Source organism: Pleuronectes platessa, chromosome 13 (assembly GCF_947347685.1).
Source record: "Pleuronectes platessa chromosome 13, fPlePla1.1, whole genome shotgun sequence".
NCBI classification, from domain to species: domain Eukaryota; kingdom Metazoa; phylum Chordata; class Actinopteri; order Pleuronectiformes; family Pleuronectidae; genus Pleuronectes; species Pleuronectes platessa.
This window is the reverse complement of record NC_070638.1, coordinates 25538453-25565378: the sequence shown is the minus strand read 5'-3', so window position 1 is coordinate 25565378 and position 26926 is coordinate 25538453. Positions and strand designations below refer to the sequence as shown.

Below are 26926 nucleotides of genomic sequence, written 5' to 3'. Positions count from 1 at the left end.
AACTCCATTTTAACCAATTCGGTTTGTCATCATTGATTAATCTGTGGATTAATTTCTCAGTTAATTGATTTGTCCTATCGGAGCCCAGTGTACAGCCGTGGCCAAAAGTTTTGAGAATGACACAAGTATTGGTTTTCAGAAAGTGTGTTGCTTCAGATCTTTTTATCAAATGTTACTATGGTATACTGAAGTATAATTTCAGGCATTTCATAAGTATCAAAAGATTTTTTTGACAATTACATTGAGTTCATGCAAAGAGTCAATATTTGCAGTGTTGACCGTTCTTTTTCAAGACCTCTGCAATTCACCCTGGCATGCTGTCAATTAACTTCTGAGCCACATCCTGAATGATGGCAGCTCATTCTTGCATAATCAATGCTTGGAGTTTGTCAGAATTTGTGGGTTTTTGTTTGTCCACCCGCCTCTCGAGGATTGACCACACTTTCTCAATGGGATTAAGGTCTGGGGAGTTTCCTGGCCATGGACCCAAAATTTTGATGTTTTGTTCCCCGAGCCACTTATCACTTTTGCCTTATGGCGCCCCGATCCTGCAGCTGAATCAACTTTAGGAGACGGTCCTGGCACTTGCTGGACTTTGTTGTGCTGCCTGAAGCCTTCTTCACAACAATTGAACCGCTCTCCTTGAAGTTCTTGATGATCCGATAAATGGTAGATTTAGGTGCAATCTTACTAGCAGCAACATCCTTGCCTGTGAAGCCCTTTTTGTGCAAAACAATGATGACTGCACGTATTTCCTTGCAGGTAACCATGGTTAACTGAGGAAGAATAATGATTTCAAGCACCACCCTCCGATTAAAGCTTGCAGTCTGCAATTCTGTCTCAATCAGGATGACAGAGTGATCTCCAGACTTGTCCCGGTCAACACTCTCCCCTGTGTTAACAAGAGAATCACTGACATGATGTCAGCTGGCCCTTTTGTGGCAGGGCTGAAATGCAGTGGAAATGTTTTTTTGGAGATAAAGTTCATTCTCATGGCAAAGAGGGACTTTGCAATTAATTGCAATTGATCTGATCACTCTTCATAACATTTTGGAGTATATGCAAATTGTCATCATAAAAACTGAGGCAGCAGACTTTGTGAAAATGAAGATTTGTGCCATTCTCAAAACTTTTGGCCACAGCTGTATGGTCTTGTGTCTTGTTTTGCCTGATCTGTCGGTAGCCAAAAATATTTAGTCTGAAATGAGATAACAAGGCTAAACATAAAATCCTCTGGTTGGAGAAGCAGGATAAATAACATTTCTAAATGGCAGTTGATTTATCTCGAGATAAATTAATCAATTAGAAGAAACATTGTGTATTTTTCTAGTGGTATACTCAATTGAATAGGGTTTGAGATTAGATTAGAAATATAGATTTTTTTTCTTTTCGGTTTCTGACGTTAATAGAATAGTTCACCCAAAAATTGTAATTTACTCATTATTTAACCCCTATGCTGATAGAGAGGTGGGTGAAGTGTTTGAGTCCACAACACACTGCTGGAGTTTCAGGGGTAAACAGTGTAGCAGCTGAATATGCATGTCAGGGCTAGTGGAGACTTGGATGACACCACAGTAGCAGTATGGAGGCATGTTATATTTTGTTCTGTTTTTATACATCTGAAGATAGGCCCCTAATATCTTCAGTTGTATTGGATTTCGGCTACCTGGGTGCTACTCTGTTTACCCCTGAAACTCCGGCGGTGTTCTGTGGACTCAAACCCTTCACTCACCTCTCTATCAGCATAGGGGTGGGTAGATAATGAGTGAATTATCATTTTTGGGTGAACTATTCCTTTACTGATGCTACATGGCCCTAATTCCCTTGCATAGTATTTGGGAGTGTCGTCTAACTACAATTAATATTGTGGCTCATTGACACATTGGTTGGCCTGTTTACACATGTCTGCAAATAACTACACTTCCTCCCAGTCATGTTTCCCTATAACAAAGTGCCTGAGAGTGAGGAAGCTGGTGTTTCACTTCTGGAACACAGACTGTTATCCTGCTTTATAGGCTGAATTCTGCTCTGATTTATTCAATAATAATATAATTGTGTGACAGAAAGTTATCATTACATTTGTGCCTCTAGTCTCTCGACTAGAAGCTTTTAATTTGTAATATATTTGTTTTATTGCGAAACTATATTTAGTTTGACGTGTCGCACATCTCTCTCTCACACACACGATCTTTGGCTGGTCATGTGAGGAAGTGGAGCCGATGAGTCTTCCGCTATTGGCTGATGGGAGCAACAAGAGTTGTCATTGGTCCTTGTCTCTGATTTATGCTTACATCAGCATAGAGGCGCCCATGGTTATTGTTTACGTGTTTGTTATCCTCAGATGTACTTTCCTTGTTTTAAAAGTGGATTATTTATCTATCACCCGCTGATTGTGTGTTATGATCGTACTATGGGGGCGTTGTGAACCACTCTGTGTCCACGCGGCTCTAACTGACTTTGACTCTGCTTTCTGTCATGACCTGATGGCCAGAGGACATTTTCAGTGATACTGTGGTGGAGGGGACATGTCTCTGTCCTCCCAGATTCAACACGACACAACACGATACGTCCTCGTAGCGCTGTGAAGAAGGGGAAGTGAAACAGGTTGATCGCTATCCAGCACCTCTCCAACTCCCTCTGTAAGAGCAAACTACCAGACATTAGCTCTGTTTTAGCAAATGAAGAGTGTCCTGTGGTCTTACGATGCCGGACACGGAGAGGCCCCTGTCTGCTGCTGGAAAGCTCAGTTATGCGCTGGGACACTTCCTGAACGACCTGTGTGCTTCTATGTGGTTCACCTACCTGCTGGTCTTCTACCACTCTGTGCTGGGCTTCCGGAACACTAACGCGGGTCAGTCTTTCCGGCATTTGTGATTCATCGCCGCTTCTAATGTTTTTTATTTATATCGGGACACCAGCAGAGGGGAGCTCAAACGTGCTCTGTGTCAATGAGACTGACGTGAATGTGTCCGTGCTCCGTTGCATTTCTCTGTGCTGTATAACTTGGATTGTAGTGATTGTGTTCTCAGTGTTGATGAGCTTATCTCTCTTTCTAATCAACCTGTACAAGCACTCAGGACTCTGGTGCTCCTTTGTGGACGAAACGCACTAAAGCACTTTCAGAGCCATGGCTAAATAACTACCCGTGGTCTCAGACATACATGTCGGCAAGCAGAGAGAAGGTGGAAAAGGGACAAACTCAGAGTATCATATGAAATCTTTCAGAGCCATCTATCTGATTACCAGAAAAGCGTTAAAATCGGTCAAAAAGTTTGTATCTAAACTGGTCTCCAATTAATATCACAGGCCTCAGGTTCTTTTTACAATTTTAATAATATCACAAACCCCGGTAATCGTACTCCTATTCTGCCTACAACTGTCCTCTGTGATTGCATCCCCGCCAGTCTTCTTAAATAAGTCTTTGACACAGTTGGACCATGTATTATGTCATTGATTAACACCCGTCTTCTCTCTGGTAGTGTCCCAGCTGCCTTTATACATGCTGTTGTACAGCCCTTGTTAAAGAAAGAAAACCTGGATCCCTCCTTTCTCTCTAATTTCAGGCCCATTTCTAAGCTGCCCTTCCTGTCCAAAATCCTAGAGAAGGTAGTTCTCACCCAGTTGTAGACATTTGTTATCAACAATAATGTATATGAAAAGTTCCAGTCAGGTTTAAATCGCATCACAGTACCGAAACAGCTCTTTTAAAGGGGACATATTATGAAAATTCCACTTTAGTAGTACTTATACACGTTAATTTGGGTATCTGGCATGTCTACCGGCCCAAAAACTCTGGAAAAAAACAACTCCCGCGATTTGTTGTGGTTCCTCTGTCAGAAACGATACGCTAGAGTGCGTCGAATGGGATTACGACCGAAATAAAAGTCATAGTCACACCATGCCCATGTAGGGAGTCTCGCTACATGGCCTTGGACCACCCCCCACCATCATTTCATCGAGGAGAGACGGGTAGCAGCAGCGAGCTAACACTAGCCGGGCTCCACCGGCCCGGTTAGCTCGCTGCTGCTACCCTGTCAGATATTTAATTGGCCGCATAAACACGGGACCCCCGGGACACCTCTAAATGTTGACTCAACAATGTGGAAGGATGCTGCTGCTGCTGCTGCTGCGCTAGCTCAAGCTCCCACTGCGCTGCGCTGGGGAGCTGGGGCTCTCGCAGCCAGGCTTCGGCACACCTGACTCTGGTTCAAAACGAAATGGTTGGATTGTATCTTCGTCTCCAGAAGCCATATTTCTACAGAGGTAATGGATAGCTAAAAATCTGGGCGCTTGTATCTCGTGAAGGAGGGACCCCCCCACCCGGTGAGGGGGGGCGGGGCACTCAAAACAGGTCAATCTGAGGAGGGCTGTTTTAGACAGGGTAAAAAGGTGCTGTTTTAAATTATCCTTGTGGTATTTTGACCAAAATATGTTACAGACATTTCATTAAGACCCCAAGAAACCATATCAACTGTGGTAAAATTAGCATAATAGGGGAGAGCGGGGTAATTTTTACATTTGCTCCCCTCTAGGCGAGCTAAAATTATATATCAGTAAAATTTACACATTTCTCATTAATTCAGGATTTTTTCTAGCAATGGAAATGATCAGAATATCTTCAGGACAAAGGGCAGTGAAAATATGATTGTTTTTAAAAAAGTGGTCTTGTGTCCCGGCTATGGGGTAAAGTGATCCACTTACTTTTTCCACTTTAAAACTATCATAGGGGAGAGCGGGGTAATGTGGGACATCGGGTCATGTGAGACAGCCCCTATATCTAGGCAACGGAACACATTTGTGGTCATTTGAACATTATGTTTTCAAGCCCCTCCCATTCCCCCCTTGCCATGAAGGAGAAGTTGGTGCTGGTGCTGTGCAAAGTAGGGCTGAACGATTTGGGAAAATAATCTAATTGCGATTTTTTTCCCAAATATTGCGATTGCGATTTAATATGCGATTTTTTTATTTGATCTTCTTTTCCCCCCCAAAAAAACCATAATGAATGATTTAAATATGACCAACACAATATTAGATACATTTACTGTACAATATTCTTTCCCACATTTTAATTTAACGGCTCATTACAGAAACAAGAACAACAAATCAGTGTGCATTTAAGTAATTTAATCAAAGTCATTGTAAGTATAAACACAAGGCATGCACCTGTGTGCAAAATTTACCGTCTTGAGAAAAACATTTTTTAAATTATAGTCTTACTGCTCCCAAGTCAGTAACATTTCCAGTGTTGGGAAGGATACTATATTCTATATACGTATTCTGAATACTTGGATTACTTCCACATTGAATTGTATTTTATAAGTGTAGGAATTCGGCGTTGTTATAGTAAGTGGAGCAGCAGCAGTTTAAGCTCTGTGTCCGCGGATGCGGCGGGCCAGCTGGATGCGCTGGAAGGGCAGCTTGCGGATCAGCAGCTCCGTAGATTCCCGTTCATGTCCGGGTGGTCGTGCAGCGGTATGAAGGCGCCGGGCCTCAGCAGGAACACCCCCATGCTGAACACCAGCGTCTCGCAGATGTGCATGTAGGTGACCGGGGGGCTCTGGAGCCCCGTCGGCCCGGAGCACGGCTTGCTTTTCCGGGGAGCGATTTTCTGGTCCGCCGCCCGCAACGCGGTCAGCAGCGGGATGAGCTCGCTCTGTGAGTCCGCCACGTCAGCCGAAGACTTTAGGACCCTGTAGGTGATGCAGGCTTGCTTCACTATCTTCTTGATCAGAGGAGTTTTGTGGTCCCGCGGCATTCTTGCTGCGGGTGAGGACAGCAGCCCAATGCCCTACTCTCTTTCGCACGTTTTAATCGCGCACGTTGCGATTAGAAAATCGCGTTTTATCATATTGCGATTTTATCGCAAATGCAATTAATCGTTCAGCCCTAGTGCAAAGTATGTCTTTTTCACAAAAATGTGTTTTTTGCATGTGAAAGTAAATTTTCTTGCTTTGAACTTAGTCAACTGTTGTGTCAAAACAAATTGAATCAGGTAGAAACACTTATATCATACATGTTGGTGAACGTCCAACATATAAAACCATTTGATTGATGCTAGCTGAAGATTAGCCTGAATTGCTAAGAGATGTTTTTTCTTAAACGGTGGCTGTGGGGTAAAGTGGGACAAATGCTGTCCCACTTTAAGTTTCTCACTTTACCCCACCATGAAGCACAAGTTAAGTTTAGTCTTAAACATATTTTAGTGTTATATTACATTATATATGTTTATTTTTAATGTGATAAACATTGTAGAAAAGCCATCATGCCAAGAAACTATACCCGAGGATGACAACCTGGGGCCAAACGGCCCTCGCAGAGATGGAGAGTGCAGCCGCTGAGGTCATGCAAGGAAAGAAGTCCTTAAGAAAAGCTGGAAGGGATAGAAATATAGATAAGAAAACCCTCAAAAGATTCATAAAGAAAAAAGAGAAAGGGGAAGTAAAATCAGTAGCCTGGGGTGCAGTAGCTGAGGTAAAGAAAATATTCACAAATGACATGGAGGAGGAGCTTGCCAAAAACTTGAAACAACTAGCTGACCAGTTCCATGGCCTTGCTCCAGTTAAGTGCCATGAACTGGCATTTGAATACGCAGAGAAAAACAATATCCCTGTCCCTGCCAATTGGACAGAGAAACAATGTGCCGGTAAGCTAGGGTCTGCAAGAGATCACATGAATCATAATAATCATAAATGTGCTTAATGGACCAATCCCCATGATTCTGTTACTAGTCCGATATTAGTTTGGGAATTCAGGCTAATCTTCAGCTAGCATCAATCACATGGTTTTATATGTTGGAAGTTCACCAACATGTATGATATAAGTTTTTCTACCTGATTCAATTTGTTTTGACACAACAGTTGCTTAAGTTCAAAGCAAGAAAATTTACTTTTACATGCAAAAAACACATTTTGGTGAAAAAACATACTTTCCACAGCACCAGCACCAACTTCTCCTTCATGGCAAGGGGGGAATGGGAGGGGCTTGAAAACATAATGGTCACATGACCACAAATGTGTTCCGTCGCCTAGATACAGGGGGTGTCTCACATTACCCGATGTCCCACATTACCCTGCTCTCCCCTATGTCCCCTTAAAGAGATTTTAACGATTTGATTTTAACTATTGATTCAGGAGATTCTGCTGTCCTAGTGCTCCTAGACCTGACAGCTGCTTTCGCCACGGTCGATCACGCAATCCTAATATCACGCCTGGAAAACTTTGTAGGGGTTAATGGTACAGCACTCAGGTGGTTTTAGTCTTACTTACCAGATAGGACTTTCTCTGTCCACATGGGTGACTTCTCATCTGGGAAGGTCCCACTTGCATGTGGGGTACCTCAAGGATCCGTTCTAGACCCTGTCCTTTTCTCCCTATATATGCTGCCCCTAGCATAATTTTTTTTTAAATATGATGTGTCCTTTCACTGCTCTGCAGACAACATTTAAGTATTCCTGCCCATAAAACCATAAAACCAAGACATCACTGCAGCCCCTCCTTGAGTGCTACAATTACATAAAATCATGGATCGATTTCAAACTTCTTCAAATTAAACAATAAGATTGAGGCTATCATATTTGGACAATCAGAACTTCAAGATGTGGACAATCTTGGGCCTTTGGCTCCTAATACTCACTCCACTGTAAAGACCTCTTGGTGTTCTTTTGGATAGGGCTTTTAATTTTGAAAAGCAAATTTCCTCAGAAGTCAAAGGTAGCTGCGACACATATACAAGGTAAAGGCCTACCTCCCACAAAAGGACCTAGAGAGAGTTTACATGCATTCATAACTTCCCGTCTTGATTATTGTAATTCCCTGTATCTAGGCTTAGACAAATTCTCCATTAAAAGCCTGCAGCTAGTCCAAAATGATGCTGCTCGCCTGCTGACTAGGAAAAAAAAGAGAGACCATATCACACATGTTGCGCCTCCTACTCTGGCTTCCTGTTTGTCACAGGATCATTTTTGAAATCTTACTTTTAACTTTTAAATCTCTTAACGGACCAGCACCGTCTTACTTATCCAAACTTCTCTGTATGCACACCCCAGTTAGGGAACTGAGATCAGCCACTCAATTGCTCCTTGAAAAACCTCAGACAAGGCTAGTAACCAGAGGTGATCGCTCCTTCGCAGTAGCCGCCCAAATCCTGTGGAACATCCTTCCTTGACTTGAGTACGTCTCATCGCAGCTGATTTAGTTTATCTTATCGTACATCTCATGTTCGATTATATTTGTATTTATTTTTTATTTTAATTTACATTAATAATTGTATTTGTATTACTTGCACTAAGATGTATTACGTTTTTCTTCCTTTTGTTGTACCATTACACCTGTAAAGCACTTTGGTCAACCAAGTTGTTTTAAATGTGCTGTACAAATAAAATTGACATTGATATTGTGCTGTAGGTGTGTTGCTGCTGGTGGGGCAGGTGGCTGATGCTCTCTCTACACCTCTCATTGGCTACGAGTCTGACAGAAAACCCGGCTGTGGAAACTATGGCAGGAGGAAGACATGGCACTTAGTGGGTAAGTCAGTCAGACAGATGCAGTAGATGTAAGGATGGAGGAACAGTCAGAGACATACACTGAGTATCAATCAATCAATCAATCAAATTTTATTTGTATAGCCCATATTCACAAATTACAATTCATCTCATAGGGCTTTCAATAAGCAAGCAGGATTCCAGTCTACGACCAAATATTCTGGAGGCAGAGCAAATAAACTTTACAACTACTCGCACCACTGTAACTTGCAAATAGGTCCCCCCGTTTTTTGTTAAAATCATCATTGTTCCCATGTGAAATAGGGAACCATTTTCTTTGTGTGCTCTTCTTCAGATTGAGAGTGGGGTGGAGTCTATACACACACGCACACACACATACACACATACAGGCCCCAGGGCCCCGCCCCCACTCACTCATATGCAATGATCAGAGCAGAAGCAGCTGTCGGTTTGTACCGAACTGGAGTTTCTGTGTCATCCACTCTCCTGCTGACCTGCTCTCACTTTAACTATTAAACACTAACACTCAACACTAGTTATTAGGACCTGATCAGTACTTTGAGTTAACTTATTGTTTGTTTGATTTGTTCCAGGACAACTTCCCAGACTAAATTCATGATCCGACACCATCTATTAATAACTAAATATATGATCATAAGTTGTCATCTCAATCATAACCATCCCATCCTATTTACTGAGCTTGTTACATAAACCAAGAGCTAAATGTTTAATTTTTATTCAAGAGCAATCTTTGTTAACAAAGTCAGAGTCAATTTTATTAATTGTTTTGATTGTGTGTGTTTTATTTTATTTATGGTTTATTTATTGAGGATATTATAATTTTTATAATTCTAACTCAAATGTCAGATGAATATTCTTAAGGTTGAAAGTCCAGTAGGGAAAAGGGTGTACCTGCAGGATTTTTCTCTAATATTCTTTTTTGAGATATGAAATCTCTAAATGATGACAATAATATTATTCATCACAATCATTTCTGGAACAATATATCATCCAACAAAATGTGTTATCATGACAGGCCTACCCTTTTAATATTTTCAATAATGCACCAAGTTAGAAGTTTGCTATCACATTTCTTAAGTTCTCTGACAATTCCTTTCATATCCAAGCTAAATTGGTATTGCAGTCTGACATATCCCTAACTGAATTGATGTTGAATCGAAACCTTGTGAATCAGAATCATATCTATTTGGGAAATTAGTAGTGATGCCCAGCCATAATCAGCAGGTACTTAATAAAGTAGCAAAAATAAAAGTGCAGACTAGCAAATTTCAGAATAATTTATGACAGTATTCTCATCTCAGAAGGGGATTACATCTGATGTCAGAGGGTCCCTGCCTGTGGACACAGTGGAGGACCTGATTAGAATAAGTCTGGAGGGATCTAGCTTGAAGGAGATAAATGCCAAGGAGGCTGAACAGATGAGGTTAATTCAAGGCAAAAGAGCTAGAAGGCCCAACTACAAGGGTTGGCCTTCAGAGGTGCCAGCCCCTAGTGATCTTTAGGCTAGTTCCGTTTACTTGTTTTGTTGTGGTTGTTAGTAAGTAAATTTTCTATTTATTACCAAAACATTTATCAGTAAAACATTTAAGATGGGAAACAAGATTCTGCACATAAGGGTATTGATGTTACAAGAGTCTGCTATTTGGACCTTGCTCTCATACCAAACGCTTCCATATTTTATTGAGTGCATGGTGCTATTCCCGACTGTAAAAGTACAGCTACATGCTGACAGCGTGAGCCAGATCTTTCAAAGTCTACAAAGTCCACAAAGTCCGTATTAAGTCCGTTAGTTTTTATATACCTGTTAGTTTTACAGTGGCCAGACAGTGCTCTGTAGTATGGCTAAGTTAGTGAGCTGAGACAACTACAATAAAGACAGAGAAGCATCCTAGTAGATCTCAGAATGTATCAGTGATATATATCATCTGTAGATTAGATACATTTTGGTTGTACCTAGGCCATAAAATCGTAAATATATACTGTTGATTTTAAATCTAACTGCTAAACTAATTCCAGTGGTCTATGTCTTTTCACCGTAACAAAATGAACACATTACAGCTCTACTACCTCTTTCAAACTGATCATACTACATCTGAACCATAACCCCCTTCAAAAATATTCTCAACTAAAACTGAACATTGAAACTGTGACTAAGGATTAATGCAGGAACATTTTATTAGACTGCTCCTAATAAACTGACTAGTTTGTGAGTATGGTGACTCTTTGCATCTTCATATAATTACAGATTCAGAGTGGAAGTTCAAAATGCAGTGATTGAAGAGTGGATTTGTTAGCAAATCTAATTGAATTTTATTTGTATTGTGCCAAATCTCAACATATACTATCTCAAAGGCCTATACATAGTAAACATGAATTACTAATATATTGTGCAGAAGGCTGGATGTTGTGTTCATCATTCATTGGTATTTTGGAGCAAAAATGGTTAGCTCTGCTTGATGAAGTTTCTGTTTGTTACTGTCATGTGTGGAGATGACTCAGCTCATCTGAAACTAGATATTTTTAGTATATATGAAAATAATGATATATTTGTCATCATAGTATACCACCACACTCAAAATGTCTTTGTCTGTGTGTGTTTTCCAGGCACACTGAGTGTGGTGCTGTCTTTTGCCTTCATCTTCAACCAGTGTCTGGGCTGCAACCCCCTTACACCTCAGTGGGTCAGCTTGACCTACTTCATCCCGTTCATCATCGTCTTTCAGTTTGGCTGGGCGGCCACACAGATCTCCCACCTCTCTCTCATTCCAGAGCTGGTCACCTGTGAGGATGCTAAAGTAGAGCTCACTGCATACAGGTAGGTTTTTTTACCCAGCTAACCCAGCAGGGTAATCTGCTTGTCCTGATTCCACTGTCTCTCCCTGTGTGTTTGAAGATACGCATTCACAGTGATTGCCAACATCACAGTGTACGCTGTAGCCTACCTGCTGTTCCACATGCAAGCCAGTGAGGATGGCGACCCGCTCAGCGATGCACTTGGACCAGTAGACATCCCCATCTTTAGGGTGAGTAGCATCCCCTGACATTTAATAACGTTCTATAGCAGTGGGTAGAGCTTCTTAAAATGACAACTGAACTCTGATAGACATTCAAAGTACTTGAATTGTTAAGTCAATTAGGTTTACCGAACTTTAAGTATGATCAGATAAGATAAAACGTTAGTGATCCACACACTGGGGAAATTCACTTGTTATACAGTAGCAGACAAGTCGGAATAATGTTGACAATAAAAATATAAAGAATATGTACATAATATACACCTTTCACGACACAGGAGAGTTGCACGAGCATGTCAATTGTATTTATGCATAAGTAGGTGTGAAACGTGTGAAGGGTGGTAAATCACAATCAGAGGTATAATACGGGTAATGTGCAGAGGACACTAATGTGCAAACTTAAATTTTCTGTTTAATAGTGCAAGGCATGATAAGAAGTGTGAAATAAGAAAAAGTGTCAATCAATCATCAAATTTTATTTGTATAGCACATATTCACAAATCACAATTCGTCCCAAAGGGCTTTAACATGGTGTGACATCCTCTGTCCTTAACCCTCAGCAAGAGTAAGGAAAAAATAATAAAAACCCTTTTAACAGGGTAAAAATACGTAGAAACCTCAGAGAGAGCCACATGTGAGGGATCCCTCACCCAGGACGGACAGAGGTGCAATAGATGTCAGGTTTAGGAAAACATCATCAAGATTAAAGTTTTTGGCAGCATTGATGAGGGTAAACATTTTGAAGTATAACTTCAATACTATATGTCAAGCAGTCCTGCTGCAATCATAGTCTATGGTCAGCAGCCAGCAAGATCATGATCCGCCATCCAGATCGGATGCCACTATAGTACAGTCATTGTCCACCTCGGTCGTGGTCCACCACCATTATATGATGCCAACGCGACACAGGATACGCCATTACCACTACGATCAGCCCGCAAGATATAGAATCCGCCATACTGGATCCACCATTGCGACCTCTGATACGCGATCCACAATCGTTATCCATGTTGCAGCCACAGCGGGCCCGGATCTGCAGGCCATAAAGCAAAGGGACTCAGGGAAGGGGTCAAGTCAGTAACATGTACTGATGAGATATGAATAACTTCGATGTGATAGGGATGAAGAAGAGGAAGGAGAAGCTGGAAAGAGAAGCTCCCTGTGTCATGTGTCATAAATTCCCTTTGCCTCTTAGCGTCATCAGGGTTTTTTGCCTTGTAATCAATGATACAGGCCGACCTTGAGGCTACACTGAGGCTCAAAGTAAATCTGGCTGGCTAGTGGCTACTGGTTTGTATGATAGTACGATGAAAACCATGTGGCCCACTCAGTAGATCAGCCATCAATACCTCTATGCCTTTTTAAACTAAACGCTTCCTATTTAAGAAAATAGAACAACTTACGTTCTGCCGCACTAATTAGCTCTAACTATAAGCTTTATCAAAAAGTAAGGTTTTGAGTCTACTCTTAAACGAACAGACGGTGTCTGCCTCCCGAACTGAAAGTGAGAGATTATTCCACAGGAAGGGGGCTTGATGGCTAAAAGCTCTGGCTCCTACTCTACTTTTAGAGACTTTAGGGACGACATGTAAGCCTGAATTCTGGGAGCGGAGGGCTCTAGTGGGTCTATAGGGTACTAACAGCTCTTTAAGGTAAAATGGCGCCATATTATTCAGGGCCTTGAAGATGAGGAGGAGAATTTTAAATTCTATTCTATATTTAACTGGAAGCCAGTGTAGCGATGCTAATACTGGAGAAATGTGCTCTCTTTTCTTGGTTCTCGTCAGGACACGTGCTGCGGTATTTTGGACAAGCTGTAGAGTCTTTAACGACTTACTGCTGGAGCCTGATAGTAATGAATTACAATAGTCCAGTCTCGATGTAACAAAGGTGTGGACTAGAGATATTACGCAAATGGAAAAAGGCTGTCCTAGAAATTTGTTTTAGGTGTGAATTAAAGGACAAATCAGGATCAAAGATCACTCCCAAGTTCCTGACTGTTTCATTGGAAGCAAGGGCAATGTCGTCTAGCGCAGCTATATCTTGAGATAATGTATCTCTAAGGTGTTTAGGGCCAAGTTTAATAAGAGAAAATTGCGGGTCATCCAGGTTTTTATGTCCTTGAGACATGCTCGAAGTTTAGTTAGCTGATTACTTTGTTCATGTGTGAATGAAGGACCTGAGGAAGCGTTCCATCTTGCACTGTGAGTGCATCAGTCTGCTGCTGAAAGAGCTGCTCAAGGCCCCCACAGTGTCATGTAGGGGTTGAGATGTGTTGTCTATGATAGAATTGAGCTTCGCTAACATTCTCCTCTCAACCAGTGTTTATAATGTATATCAAAACTAAAGGCATCAGTTTGTGGCTTTAAACAACAGATTAGTAACCTGCCCGGTGACATTCCAATCATTCTAACAATGAGTCACACATAAGTAAGTCTACATACCTGCACACATAAAGTGTCTCCTGAAATATTAATATACAGTTCATGTAAAACACATATTTCATAACTGACCGACATATATATTACTGCTAAAAAATTTTTTTTAAACAACACCGAAAATCAAAGTGGAAAAATTGAAATCACGGAAGCTTATCATGTGACTCAGTAGTGTGTGGGGCCTCCACGTGCCTTTTATGCACTCCTCACAACATCTGGGCCTGCATAATGAAGGCACATGATGCCAGGCATTGTCCTCCTCCAGAAGGAACCCAAGGCCCATGCACGAGTTGAGGTCCGACAGTCAATCTGAGGATTTCATCTTGGTACCTGACAGCAGTGGTGATTGTTGAGGAATTTTTGACCATCCTCACACTTTACTGTATATGCCACTATATATTATGTATAAAGTATATAAAATTGTATTTATAGAGGAGAATAGGGCAGAGTTCCACAGATACACCATTCTCTCTTTAAGCAGTAACGGGTCAGGTTATAGATAAAGGGCCAACAGAGTGGGCATCTTAGTGAGAACTGTTGGGTTTTCTCTACAAACCTAAGGTCTCGACCTTATTATGTTATGATTTGGCTCTTGAATTGGACTGGACGAACATCATTTATTGGGGCCCGAGCACCGAATGGTGAGAGGTCGTATTGAAATTGTAAGAATTATTAGGGCCCGAGCACCGAATGGTGAGAGGCCCTATTGAAATTGTAAGGATTTTTATTATTAGGGCCCGAGCACCGACTGGTGAGAGGCCCTATTGAAATTGTAAGGATTATTCTTATTATTAGGGCCCGAGCACCGAAATCGGTGGGAGGCCCTATTGAAATTGAAATGATTATTAGGGCCCGAGCACCGAAGTCGGTGGAAGGCCCTATTGAAATTGAAATTGAAATTGAAATGATTATTAGGGCCCGAGCACCGAAATCGTTGGAAGGCCCTATTGAAATTGAAATGATTATTAGGGTCCGAGCACCGAATGGTGAGAGGCCCTATTGAAATTGTAAGGATTTTTATTATTAGGGCCCGAGCACTGACTGGTGAGAGGCCCTATTGAAACATTAAGGACTATTAGGGCCCGAGCACCGAATGGTGAGAGGCCCTATTGAAATTTTAAGGATTTTTATTATTAGGGCCCGAGCACCGACTGGTGAGAGGCCCTATTGAAACTTTAAGGACTATTAGGGCCCGAGCACCGAATGGTGAGAGGCCCTATTGAAATTGTAAGGATTTTTCTTATTATTAGGGCCCGAGCACCGAAATCGGTGGGAGGCTCTATTGAAATTGAAATGATTATTAGGGCCCGAGCACCGAAGTCGGTAGAAGGCCCTATTGAAATTGAAATCGAAATGATTATTAGGGCCCGAGCACCGAAATCGGTGGAAGGCCCTATTGAAATTGAAATGATTATTAGGGCCCGAGCACCGACATTTGTAGAAGGCCCTATTGAAATTGAAATGATTATTATTAGGGCCCGAGCACCGAAATCGGTGGGAGGCCCTATTGAAATTGAAATTATTATTATTATTATTAGGGCCCGAGCACCGAAATCGGTGGGAGGCCCTATTGAAATTGAAGTGATTATTATTATTATTATTAGGGCCCGAGCACCGAAATCGGTGGGAGGCCCTATTGAAATTGAAATGATTATTATTATTATTAGGGCCCGTGCACCGAATGGTGAGAGGCCCTATTGAAATTGTAAAGATTTTTATTATTATTATTATTTCCCTTTGGGGGGCTTTTTAAGGGTCTACACATGCTGAAAAAGTTGTGAAACTTTGCAGGAAATTCAACGTCTGCGGATATTTTTGTATTCTGGAGTCATTTGAATTGGGCTTGGCAAAATGGCTCAACAGCGCCCACTGGAACTAGCCCCTAGGTTTACCCTTGACCGATCTTCACCAAAATCGGAACACAGGTGTATCGTGACCAGTCATGAAAAAAAGTCCCAAGGGGCATTATGAAAAAAGCAACAGGAAGCCCGCCATTTTCTATTTAGGGGCCATTTTGGCAATATTCCACATTTTTTACTTCAAATTGAGATGAGTGTCATCACAACAAGATGGAGATACAAACTGACTTAAAAAAAAATCGTCACACCGTGTGACCGTGGCGTGCCGTCAAAGTTTGATTAAACGATATCAAAACACGAGGTTCTGTATCTCGGACATATTTGGTCCAATCGAGTCCAAACTAGACATGTAAGACAAGAGTCCTGGCCTGATGACATCTACACAGAAATCATGACTTAAAATCACAGCGCCCCCTGGTGGCAAGAGGAAAGGTATTGTTTTTTTAATGTCCTTCACTTGGATGTATTCCTCCTCATCCACTGACCTCAACCATGTCAAACTGTATGAAATGGGTCTCAAGACATTGATATTGAAGACATAACATGACTTTTCACCAAACGCCATATTAATGGCAGGGCATTAAAGTTCATCAACTCGCTGTGAAACACAAAATTGCTGTAACTTCAGTGTTACAGCACTGAAGATATTCATATGGTTTTTAGGAATGGGCGTGGCAAAATAACTGACTAGTGCCCCCTAAAGAACAGCCCCGGCACCACGTTTGGCCAACATGTAAAAAAGTCGATGGGGGCATGTGTCTTTTCATGACAAAAAAATAAGTATCTTGGATAGATACGCTAAACCAAACAGAAAGCCCGCCATTTTGGCTTAAGTGGCCATTTTGACCTTATTCCACATTTTTACTTTGAAGTATTTTTCCAAGGGCTTTCTTCAGATCAACTTCAAATTTAATGAACTGCTCCTGGCTCCTTTACAATATACAGCACAAAAGAGCTCAGTCAAGTCATTGGATCATTGTCAGAATTGTGACATTTTCTCAAAGCGTGTAAATATTGAGGTGCGGCGAAGGATCAACCTTCGCCAAAGGACACGATGTTGTCATAACTCCAATGTTCATAGTCCTATCACTACCAAACTTCTGTCACATGATTAGAGTCCAAGCTTGAACAGCTCTTTGTGTCAATATTTCCTCAGTGTCATAGCGCCACCTACTGATTCGCCATGGAAGTACTTTGTTAATCCACTCTGCATTATCTAACCGGCTCCAAACTACTGACCTATGATCACAGTCCTGACCCGAAGAGCTCCATATAAAAATAATAGTTCAGGGTCATAGCGCCACCTACTGATCAGTGTGAAAATTAAGTTGTGGTAACATTGTCCAATTGACACAAAATTGCTCACGCTACATCACAGCTCCTACTTGACCAGATCTATATGTCTGTATATAATAGTTATGGCGCCACCTACTGGCAACAGGAAGTAAGCTTTGTTTGACAACTATCATTCGATTTACATTCAATTTTCACAGTGTGATGTGCAATTGATAGCGTGGAACGTAAAGAGCAATTAGCAGGCAAGAATCGACATCGCTTGACGGACGCAGGAAGTGAAGCGTTTATCCTTGCCGCAGTGCACAAAACGCATGCAACGCGGAGACGTGCGTTTGGTCATCCATTCGCTCTCTCCACCGACCGCAACAGGCTGCAACGGACAGGTGCTCGGGTCCGCCAGTGTTACAACGTAGCCCTAGTTACAATTGATTCTTCATTTTGTCATACACTTTTGTGTAAAGCACTTTGTAACTTCGTTTAGATAAGTTCTATACAAATAAAGTTACTTATATTATTATTACTAGAGGCACCAACTTCAACTCTTTTGCTTATTTGACCAGTGGCAAGACGTAAGGAAACAATGTGATAACACCTACAGTGGATATAAAAAGTCCATACACCCCTGCAAGGTTTTTGTGATGTAAACAAATGAGACAAAGTTAAAACCTGTCCGAACTTTTTCCACCTTTTAATGTGACCTATAACGTGGGTAAGAAGGGGTACGCAAGCACCCAAGGGGCACGCAAGAGGCTCTTGCACTTGCGTGTCCTTGCGTTTCTCTGAAAACGCAGAAGCATGCGCTAGCCTTAAATGGAGGCAGGTGTGTACTTACCACTATTTAACATGAGTTTGAATGTGGTTGGTTAATTTTGAATACAGCCACATCCCCAGTTGTAAAGGGGTGTGCACAATTATGCAACCACGTTATTTAATTTTATTATTTTCATTTTTCCCCCTAAAAGATTTCAGTTCGTTTTTCAATCGAATTGTTCACGTTAAAGGTCACATTAATGGTGGAAAAAGTTCTAACTAGATTGATCTTGGTCCCATTTTTTCACAAAAACCTGGCATTTTAACAGGGGTGTGTAGACTTTTTATATCCACTGTACATGTAACATAGAGAGTAACATAAATTGTAGCCATTCATGGATGTTCTGTTAGAATGGGTGATGCAAGTAGAGGAAGATATAAGGGGATGCTGTGCGAGACATCTTCAGACTTGGGGGTGACACCTGCTCATGTAACTCTGTTAGCGTTTGTTTATTGTTTTACCTTCTGGTCTCCTTAACTAATCAAGTCTACATTAAAACCTTCTGCATAAGACATCAGCTGCTGCCTGAATTCTCCTTTCACCAGCTTCCATAAAACTCCATTCACACAGCTTACCACTTACATGGTACCTTTATACTTGTACTTGAAGCACTGCTATGTTTTTTGACAGAATTTGGCTCTGATTGTTCTTGGCATCGGTGCACTCTTCTCCATCCTCTTCCACCTGGGAACCAAAGAGTCAAGGCACAGAGCCGAAGGGGAGGCGCGAGGAGAGGATGTGAGGAAGAGGATGGAGAAGGTAGAGGAGGAAAGTGAGCGCAGCCCCTTGCTCCCTCGCTCCCAGACCTCCTCATCTCTTCTTCAGTGGAAGTGTTGGCTGCAGCAGCCTTCTTTCTACCAGGTAGGACATCTTAATCACATCTGACCTAAGCTTCACTTGAAGCTACTCATCTAGTCAGCAGGGGTTAGAAAAGTATTTTGCAATTAGCAGTTCCTATTCCAGCAGTTTGACGTTTGCCACATTTTGTGTTTTGGCGAACTTCATGCAGTAGAAACATAAGAGTGTAGAGTGAGCTGTCAATTGTTGAAAGTTGTGTATGTCACTGTGTTTCTCTGTAGGTGGCCTTACTCTACATGTCTACCAGGTTAATAGTGAATCTGTCTCAGACCTACATCTCTATGTATCTTATTAACACTCTGGGGCTGCATAAGGTAACCCAAACTCACCCTGTTTTATTCATACATTTATCAATTTGCATGCAATGTTCCTGAAGATGTTTTTCTTTCATCTCCTCCAACAGAAGTTCATAGCGACGATACCATTAGTCATATACATGAGTGGCTTCCTGTCCTCCTTCATTATGAAGCCTCTCACTAAATTGATTGGAAAATGTGTAAGTAGAACCTAAAAATAATTCAGTCTGTCACACTGATTTCATCTTAACCCTAAACTAGTAAAAAAGGCCCCTTATCTTCATCATCTACATGCTACCTCTTAAGCAGATCCTCCGTCGCCATGGCCTCCAGTTACACTGTAATGCCGACGATACTCAGCTCTACTTCTTCTCCAAGACCATCACTGCTGCCACTCAATCCAATCTAACCAATTGCCTAATGGACATTAAAACATGGATGCAAAGAAAGTTTCTTTGCATCCAAAACTATCATTGGCCCAGACTCCCTTACCCCTCCACTCTGAAATTAAAATTCAATCTTGATGGCTCCATCGTCACCCCATCCACCCAAATCCGCCACCTTGGAGTCATCCTCGATCCCACCCTCACATTTCTGCCCCATGCCAACCATACCACCAAAACAGCCCTTTTCCACCTCCTTAACATTGCCCGCCTCCGAACCTCTCTTTCACCTAATGCTGCAGAATAACTTATTCACGCATTTATGACAGTCAACTGGACTACTGCAGTAGCTTACTAGTTGTTTCCACTAATAAAGTCCTTCACAAACTCCAATATGTCCAGAAATCTGCTGCCCGCCTACTAACCAGCACCTGATCAACTGATCACATCATCCCAGTCCTCCATGACCTTCACTGGCTCCTGGTAAAATACAGGAAAGACTTCAAAATTCTACTCACTACCTACAAGACCCTCAAAATCCTGGCTCCAGCCTGATGCCGACGTCCTTCAGGTCCCCAGAACCAAGCGCTGAACCTGGAGTGACAGGGCATTTTAAGTCGCCCCCCACACTCTTTGGAACTCATCACCACCTAACATTAAAAACGCCCCCACACTGCTATCTTTCAAAGAAGGCCTCAAAACCCACCTCTTCAGACTTGCCTTCCCCAACCCATGACTTTATTTCGTCATTCTTTTTTTCTTTTTTTCTTATACCAGATTTTTTAGCTTTTAATTGATTTTAAAGAGTATATGGATAGTTTCACTATTTTATCCCTTACTATGTGAAGCATCTTTGAGAACTTTGAAAAGCGCTATATAAATGCAATGTATTATTATTATTATTATTATTATTATTATTATCTACTGATATTCTCCCAGGTAACATTCCCTCTAAGTCTGATGAAAATCACACAGACAGACACACACACACATGGCTATGGGGTAGTTCATGGTGATAAGAACTGGATTTTGAGTTAACATTTGACTGTAGTGGTTCAAAATGTTCCATCAACAACAGAGTTGCTATAATCCTGGAGTACTGATACTGTCCTGGAGCTCTGTGTAGCCCTAGTTACTCTTTTCTAATATTTAATAGACAAAACAATGAATCAGTTATTTGAGAAATAATCTGCAGATTGACTGATCATGAAACTTATTCATTGTGATGTATTAATTACCTAAGACAGATGTATAGGAGCTGTGTCAACACCCTGTAAAGCTCCTAAAAAAGGATTGATGGACTTGTGTATGAACACAAGTTTCATCTTTGACTTTGACTGTATGTTTTTATTCTCACTGGTTTGAAGTGCGAGGGAAAAGTGTTATGTCACATATGGTCGTGCCGTGCACCAAATCAGACTTTAGTGAGATTCAAATGAAGATCTAATGTCATGAACACAGTCCTGATCGTGCACTTTAACTGACTCTTAAAGAATAATATTTAATATTTGAATTTTCACAGCTGCCCATTAAGTCACGATTTATTTATAGAATAAAGAATTGATTAAAAAGTTATACATTTTTAGAAAGGTCTGGAGACAAGAGAAGTTGTGAACAGCTGAAGCTCTTATCACCATTTACATTCACCTAATACAAACATCCAAAACATTTCAGTATGTTGATACCTTCTCAGTTGATTTACTTCTCTGTTGTATTCAAAGCCAGAGAGTACTTTGACTATATTTGACCTGATCTGGATTTGTGCCTCTTTATCTGATCCAGCTCACCTATTTTGTTGGCCTGCTGCTTATCATGGCCTTCTCCTACTGGGTGCTGCTGGATGACAGGATGGGTCAGCAGGTGTACGGGGCAGCTGTGTTGCTGGGCGCAGGCTCAGCCACCATCCTGGTCATATCGCTTGCCATGACTGCTGAGCTCATTTCCGATCAGACTGTAAGAGGCTCTTATCGATATTGTGTGTGTCTGTGTGCGTGAGTGGAAGATATATATCTTCACCTATAATGTCCCTGTAAACTGTAAACTGTCTTCATCTCTCTGTTGTTCTCTCTGCAGCAAAGTGGAGCATTTGTTTATGGAGCCATGAGTTTCACTGATAAGTTGGCTAATGGAGTGGCAGTGATGATCATTCAGGCACTTCATCCTTGCCAGTCAGTACACACACACACACACACACACACACACACACACACACACACACACACACACACACACACACACACACAGGAGTAAAGTTCCTCATAACTTGGTAAATTATGTCTGTAGAGATGGGGTCCGAAGTGCCTCTTATTAGGGAGGTAGGTGTACTGCAAGGGGACCAGCGTCTCAGCTATACTGCTCTGAATGTGGGCCAGAGCCACTCTAAACACTTAATGATGATTGGAGTTACTGCAACTGACCTTCAGTCATTCAGACAAGTTGCTGGGCTCCTTATGGGAGCTCGGATGATGGTTTTGAAACAGGTGGGTACCATGGCCTTTGAGAGCGACGAGTTGAAGATGGAGGTGAGAACAACAGCCAGCTCTGTAGGCCCATGAAGGTTATCTAGGCCTTATGTACTGTGGGGCTTAATTCAGCTGGTGAGAAAGGGGATTGTTTGATATGGGAGTGTGAGTGCGTCTCCTGTGTGTGGCTGCTGGAGGTCTTGAAGTGGGAGTAGAATTGGTTGAACTGTTTAGGCAGGTCGATGGTTGAGCTTTTTATCTCTGTCATGGTGCCCATAGAATCTGTGATGTTTTGCAGTAGAGTAGAAACCGTCCAGTTTCTCTCTGTACTGCTTTTTAGCCTCCTTGATGGGTTTCCTAAGTCTGTGCTTTGCTGTTTTGTATTTTATCCCATTCCCTCATAAAAATGGGAGAGATCATGGGGACGTACTGTACCTGACTGTTCATCCAGGGATTCTGGTGTGGAAAGTTCCTGACTTGTATGGTTGTTACAATGTTGTCAACAGAGGTGATAATGTACCCAGTCACATATTCAGCGTACTCCTGTATGTATAGCTTTAAACACATCCCAGTCTGTCTGAGAGACAGACTGGGATGCTCTTAGTTTCTGAAGACCATAGTTTGACTTGTTTAATCACTGGATTTGTTTGGTTGAGTCTTTATCTTTAGGCTGATTACAGGAACAGCGAGATGTGGTTTAGCTAAGAGTCCAAAGTGGGCGGAGGGAGCACCTTTGTATGCATCACAAATAGAGCTGTTACTAACCATTATTTTACCGATTAGTTGGTTAATCTAAACGATTAATTTTCCTCCCAAAAAATCAAATTGACCCATTCATTTAATTTCAGATGCGCTGCGCTGCGCCGCGCCGCAAAGCGCTAAGGACAGCCAGGCGCCTCCTATCCACCCGCCTGTTAAACCTTTGTGCGGTTCACATGGGCTGCGATGCGCCTCGCGCCCTGCACTGATGGTTTCGGCGTCAAGTCTGTCGAGTTCGCTTAATAATGTGCGTGAGACAGACTGTGTACTAATGTTGACATCTTTATTCGGGTCCTTACTTCCGCACCCCACATTCATTGCCTCATCCTATTTGTCCACAACATACCAACATAGGGGCTTCCTATTAGCTAAACCTACATGTCAATCAACTGTTCTGAATAACATTGAACGATACCACTGCCTATTTTTTTCGCTCGCCGCGAGCACATCGCGCCAGGAAACACACTGAAAAAGGATTTTAAACGATATTAATGACATTTTAACGATATAAATTATCAAAGATGCATCCCATACTTTGTGTTCCCCTTATGTTGTCCTGGAGTTTTGACTTCCCCAATTTTCCCAAGCACACAAGCAGATAGACAGAGATAGAAAGAGGGGGGGGGGCTATGAAGACCATCATCATTTACTCCCAAACCAGTATATTGAACAGGTTACATACAACAACAAGCGGAGAAAGCAGAATGGCGCGCTGACCGTCGCTGAGAAATGTATGTCCCGTGTGAACAGCCAGCCGCCAGCGCGCTTGAGAATAGTGCTGTGCTGCGCGGAGCATTTGTTATAATGAATAGAAATTAAACGTTTAGAAATCGAAAAGGTAAATTCATAAAACAAAAAAAAAGATGCGTCGATTAAAAGTATTGATGTCGACGCATTTCAGCCCTAATCATGAATGTTAATGTAAACATGATCCAGCATATTCTGCTCTTGTGTGGGAACGTATACATGCTGGAAGTTTTTAGGGAGCACATTCCATAGGTTGAAGTGGTTGAAGTCTCCCGCAACAATGAAAGCAGCATCAGGGTTAGCCATTTCTAGCGCGCTGATGAATTAGTTCATGGAGGGATGTAAACCGCGGCCAAAAACACAGCATAGAATTACCTAGGTAGAAAGTAGGGTCGGCTTTTAAACCACTGCAGCTCTGCATCTGGTGTCCAATGTTTGTGGACAGATTATACGTCTCCACACCAAAAGTTATTGACAACAGGTAACAATAATAATGCAATAATAATAATAAAAAAACAAATTTCTCTAGTACCTTTCGTACAAGAAATGCAGTGGTAAGTTCTTTACATACTATAAAGATAAAGTATAAGCATGTAAAAATGTGATTCATATAAGAGAAGAGATTTCAAGTAACATATGAACATGTTGAAATGACATTTAAAGGTTCAGTGTATAGAATTTAGCGACATCTAGTGGTGAAGTTGAATGTTGCAGCTGAATTGTGCACTCTGATGATGCCATCCATTGAGAATAATAAAGGTCCAAGGCAGCTCCAAATCAGCTGTCATGTTTGTCAGACAGCTGATCTGCATTGCTGACATAGTACATCCTCCTTTTACTGTATGTTTTTAACCACAACATTATGAACATTATACAAAACACACTGAACTAAATCAGATTCCTAAACTAAATATTGTACAATAATAAAAGATAAACATTGTTCGGACACAATAAGAATATGCATGCAAAGTTGTTCAGAGGGATAATGTCCCAAAAAAATTTCACACTGAAATGTTACCAACATATTGGGTTGTCGGTCTTTTTCAGCACTGTGGTGTGTTGTCCGGCCTGTGTATGGTTCTATCATTACATCATGGTCATTGTGACAGGAGGCGTGGCTGTCATTGCAGCCATGGCTCTCTGCTCCATCCTCATCTGGCCAATAAGCATCAGACCACGTGAGTTGTACAACCACACAAATACACAGTTTTCTTTAGTGTAGTAGATTAATTGTAGCTGCTCCCTTAATGTGTGCTTACCAGTTGGTGCTGTTTACTACGTGTGTGTGTGTGTGTGTGTGTGTGTGTGTGTGTGTGTGTGTGTGTGTGTGTGTGTGTGTGTGTGTGTGTGTGTGTGTGTGTGTGTGTGTGTGTGTGTGTGTGTGTGTGTGTGTGTGTCTCTCTCTCTCTCTCTCTCTCTCTCTCTCTCTCTCTCTCCAGGTGGTTTGCCTGTCATCTCTGATGATGTCATCCCTGATAATTCAGACAGTGTCAACTAATGCCACTGAAACTGACTCCATCACAGTGCAACTGAAAGGAGCATACTCTAGACAGATTCATGTTATTTGCCAAATTAATTCCTGAGTAGCTTCTCTACTTCATATCGTAGAAGATTTTAAGCTTCAGGGCTTATTCCAACAATGTACAAACTTTTCCCCAAAACTATCTTGACACATCCCAGACTGTTTTTTTTACACAAATCCAGAGAATATAGGTTAATCTCATTGAAGTGATGAGTGACCGCATCCTTAATACTGGACTATATTGTAATAATGTTTGTCTTTACATTGTTGAATGTAGAGACACAGTCATACTTCAAGGGATAGTTCACCCAGGAATGAAAATTCACGCATTATCGACGCATTATCTACTATGCTCATGGAGGTGTGGGTGAAGTGTTTGTGTCCACAGTCTCAGGGGTAAACAGAGTAAGACATACTGCCCGTTCGGGTCATCCAAGTGTCCGCAAGCCACGACATTCATATTTGAATGTCAAATTCGTATTTGACCCTAAACGAGTGAATTTACATCCAGATGAAAATTATATATAACTTTGGAAAATTGGGCGAAAAATGTCTCACACTCACAAAACATTCCTGGCAAAACCTCAGCTCAGCTCACCTCAACTGGACCACTACCCAGACAATGGGATCTGTGATCCAGATCATCCGGCAAACAAAAGGGAACTGGCCACATAGTGTGAAGTAGGGGGAAAAAAAGGACCATTTAAAATCCACTCCTCCTGTCAGCTTGTCAGGTATAGTGACAGTAAACGCTTTTTTGCTTCAATAACACGTTGTTGCACTACATCTTCCCCCATAGATAAACCACTACGTTTATAGACTGTCAGTGGTCACATGAAGAGTCACCCTGAACTCCACAGACTGGCATGATGAATGCACAGATGACACTTATAAAACAAATGAACCTTAAACTTTCAACGTGACTTTGGGGAGCAAACAGGCAGGGAAATTGCTGACAGCCAGTCACTTCACTGGCTGTTTGAAGTGACTTAGCTTCATGCACTTGATTTTTGGACAAGTGCCTGGATACCAGTAGAGCGCTGCAGTTTTAAGAGATGCTGACGTTCATTTAAAACCTGTTCTGCTGCACTTAAGGATTAAGGCATACTGGGATATCTTGGGATTTTTGAGGGTCATCTTATTAAAAAAAATTGTGGTAATGTTTCTATTTTAATAATTTTATTTTTATTATCAAAAGACACACAAACAACAGAATTGCATTTGCTATAACCAGACTTTAAAGGGATCAATAGTGTGATATGTGAGTTTATATAATATATAATTATGTATATAAGGGAATCATGCAGGTACTGATGTTTGACTGGTCGCTGTGTGAAAGTGTCCGTCTGTAGTCTTGTTCTGACAAAGCTTCTCATAATTTTTCATATAATTTACATGACTTTGTTTGTTTGCCTTTTTCGTGTCTTTGCTGCTCTGATGACATCTTCCATAAAGGGACATTAAATATGCGTCATGTGTCTGTGTTTGACTTAACTTCTCAATGTTAGTCATCTTCATGTGAAGCACATACTCCTCTTCATGAAAAGAAAAGATGAACTTATAAACTTTAAGAAAATATTGTAGTTTCAACATCACCTCTACTGGGATCTAATCAAATTATTTTATACTTCATAACTTTATCCTAGTTTTTCAAGCCATTTTTCTTACATATCCACCCAAACACCACACACCAAACTAGATATCATATAGTCTGATCAATATTAATCACATCAATGGATCAGCTCAATACTGTACTGATTCATCACTGTTAGTACTTATATATGATTACATCTGAGGCCTGCGCCAAAACCAATTACCTCACTTGAACTTCTGTATTATCTACATTAACAGGTTAGAGCTGCCACGCAGGCTGTGTGTCAGAGATTTGGCTCCAACCTCACTGCAGCAATATATCATCACTTTCAGTTTCAGTGGGAACAGTGTTGTTGATCTCCCATTT

The 26926-nt window shown here is 41.4% G+C and overlaps 1 protein-coding gene across 2 annotated transcripts; it reads left to right on the top strand.

Annotated features, from left to right (window-relative positions):
* The first annotated feature begins 1746 nt into the window (after window positions 1-1746).
* LOC128454038 (major facilitator superfamily domain-containing protein 12) lies at window positions 1747-26435 on the top strand. Of its 2 annotated transcripts, XM_053437195.1 has the most exons (11): window positions 1747-2851; window positions 8403-8522; window positions 11126-11336; window positions 11415-11544; window positions 18570-18800; window positions 19019-19111; window positions 19201-19293; window positions 21259-21429; window positions 21550-21644; window positions 24492-24622; window positions 24884-26435. In XM_053437195.1, the coding sequence occupies exons 1-11, from the start codon at window positions 2704-2706 to the stop codon at window positions 24940-24942; spliced, it is 1482 nt and encodes a 493-aa protein (XP_053293170.1). In that variant the 5' UTR covers window positions 1747-2703; the 3' UTR covers window positions 24943-26435. The 2 variants fall into 2 exon arrangements, with proteins under 2 accessions (XP_053293170.1, XP_053293171.1); XM_053437196.1 differs by lacking the exon at window positions 21259-21429.
* Window positions 26436-26926: the final 491 nt, after the last annotated feature.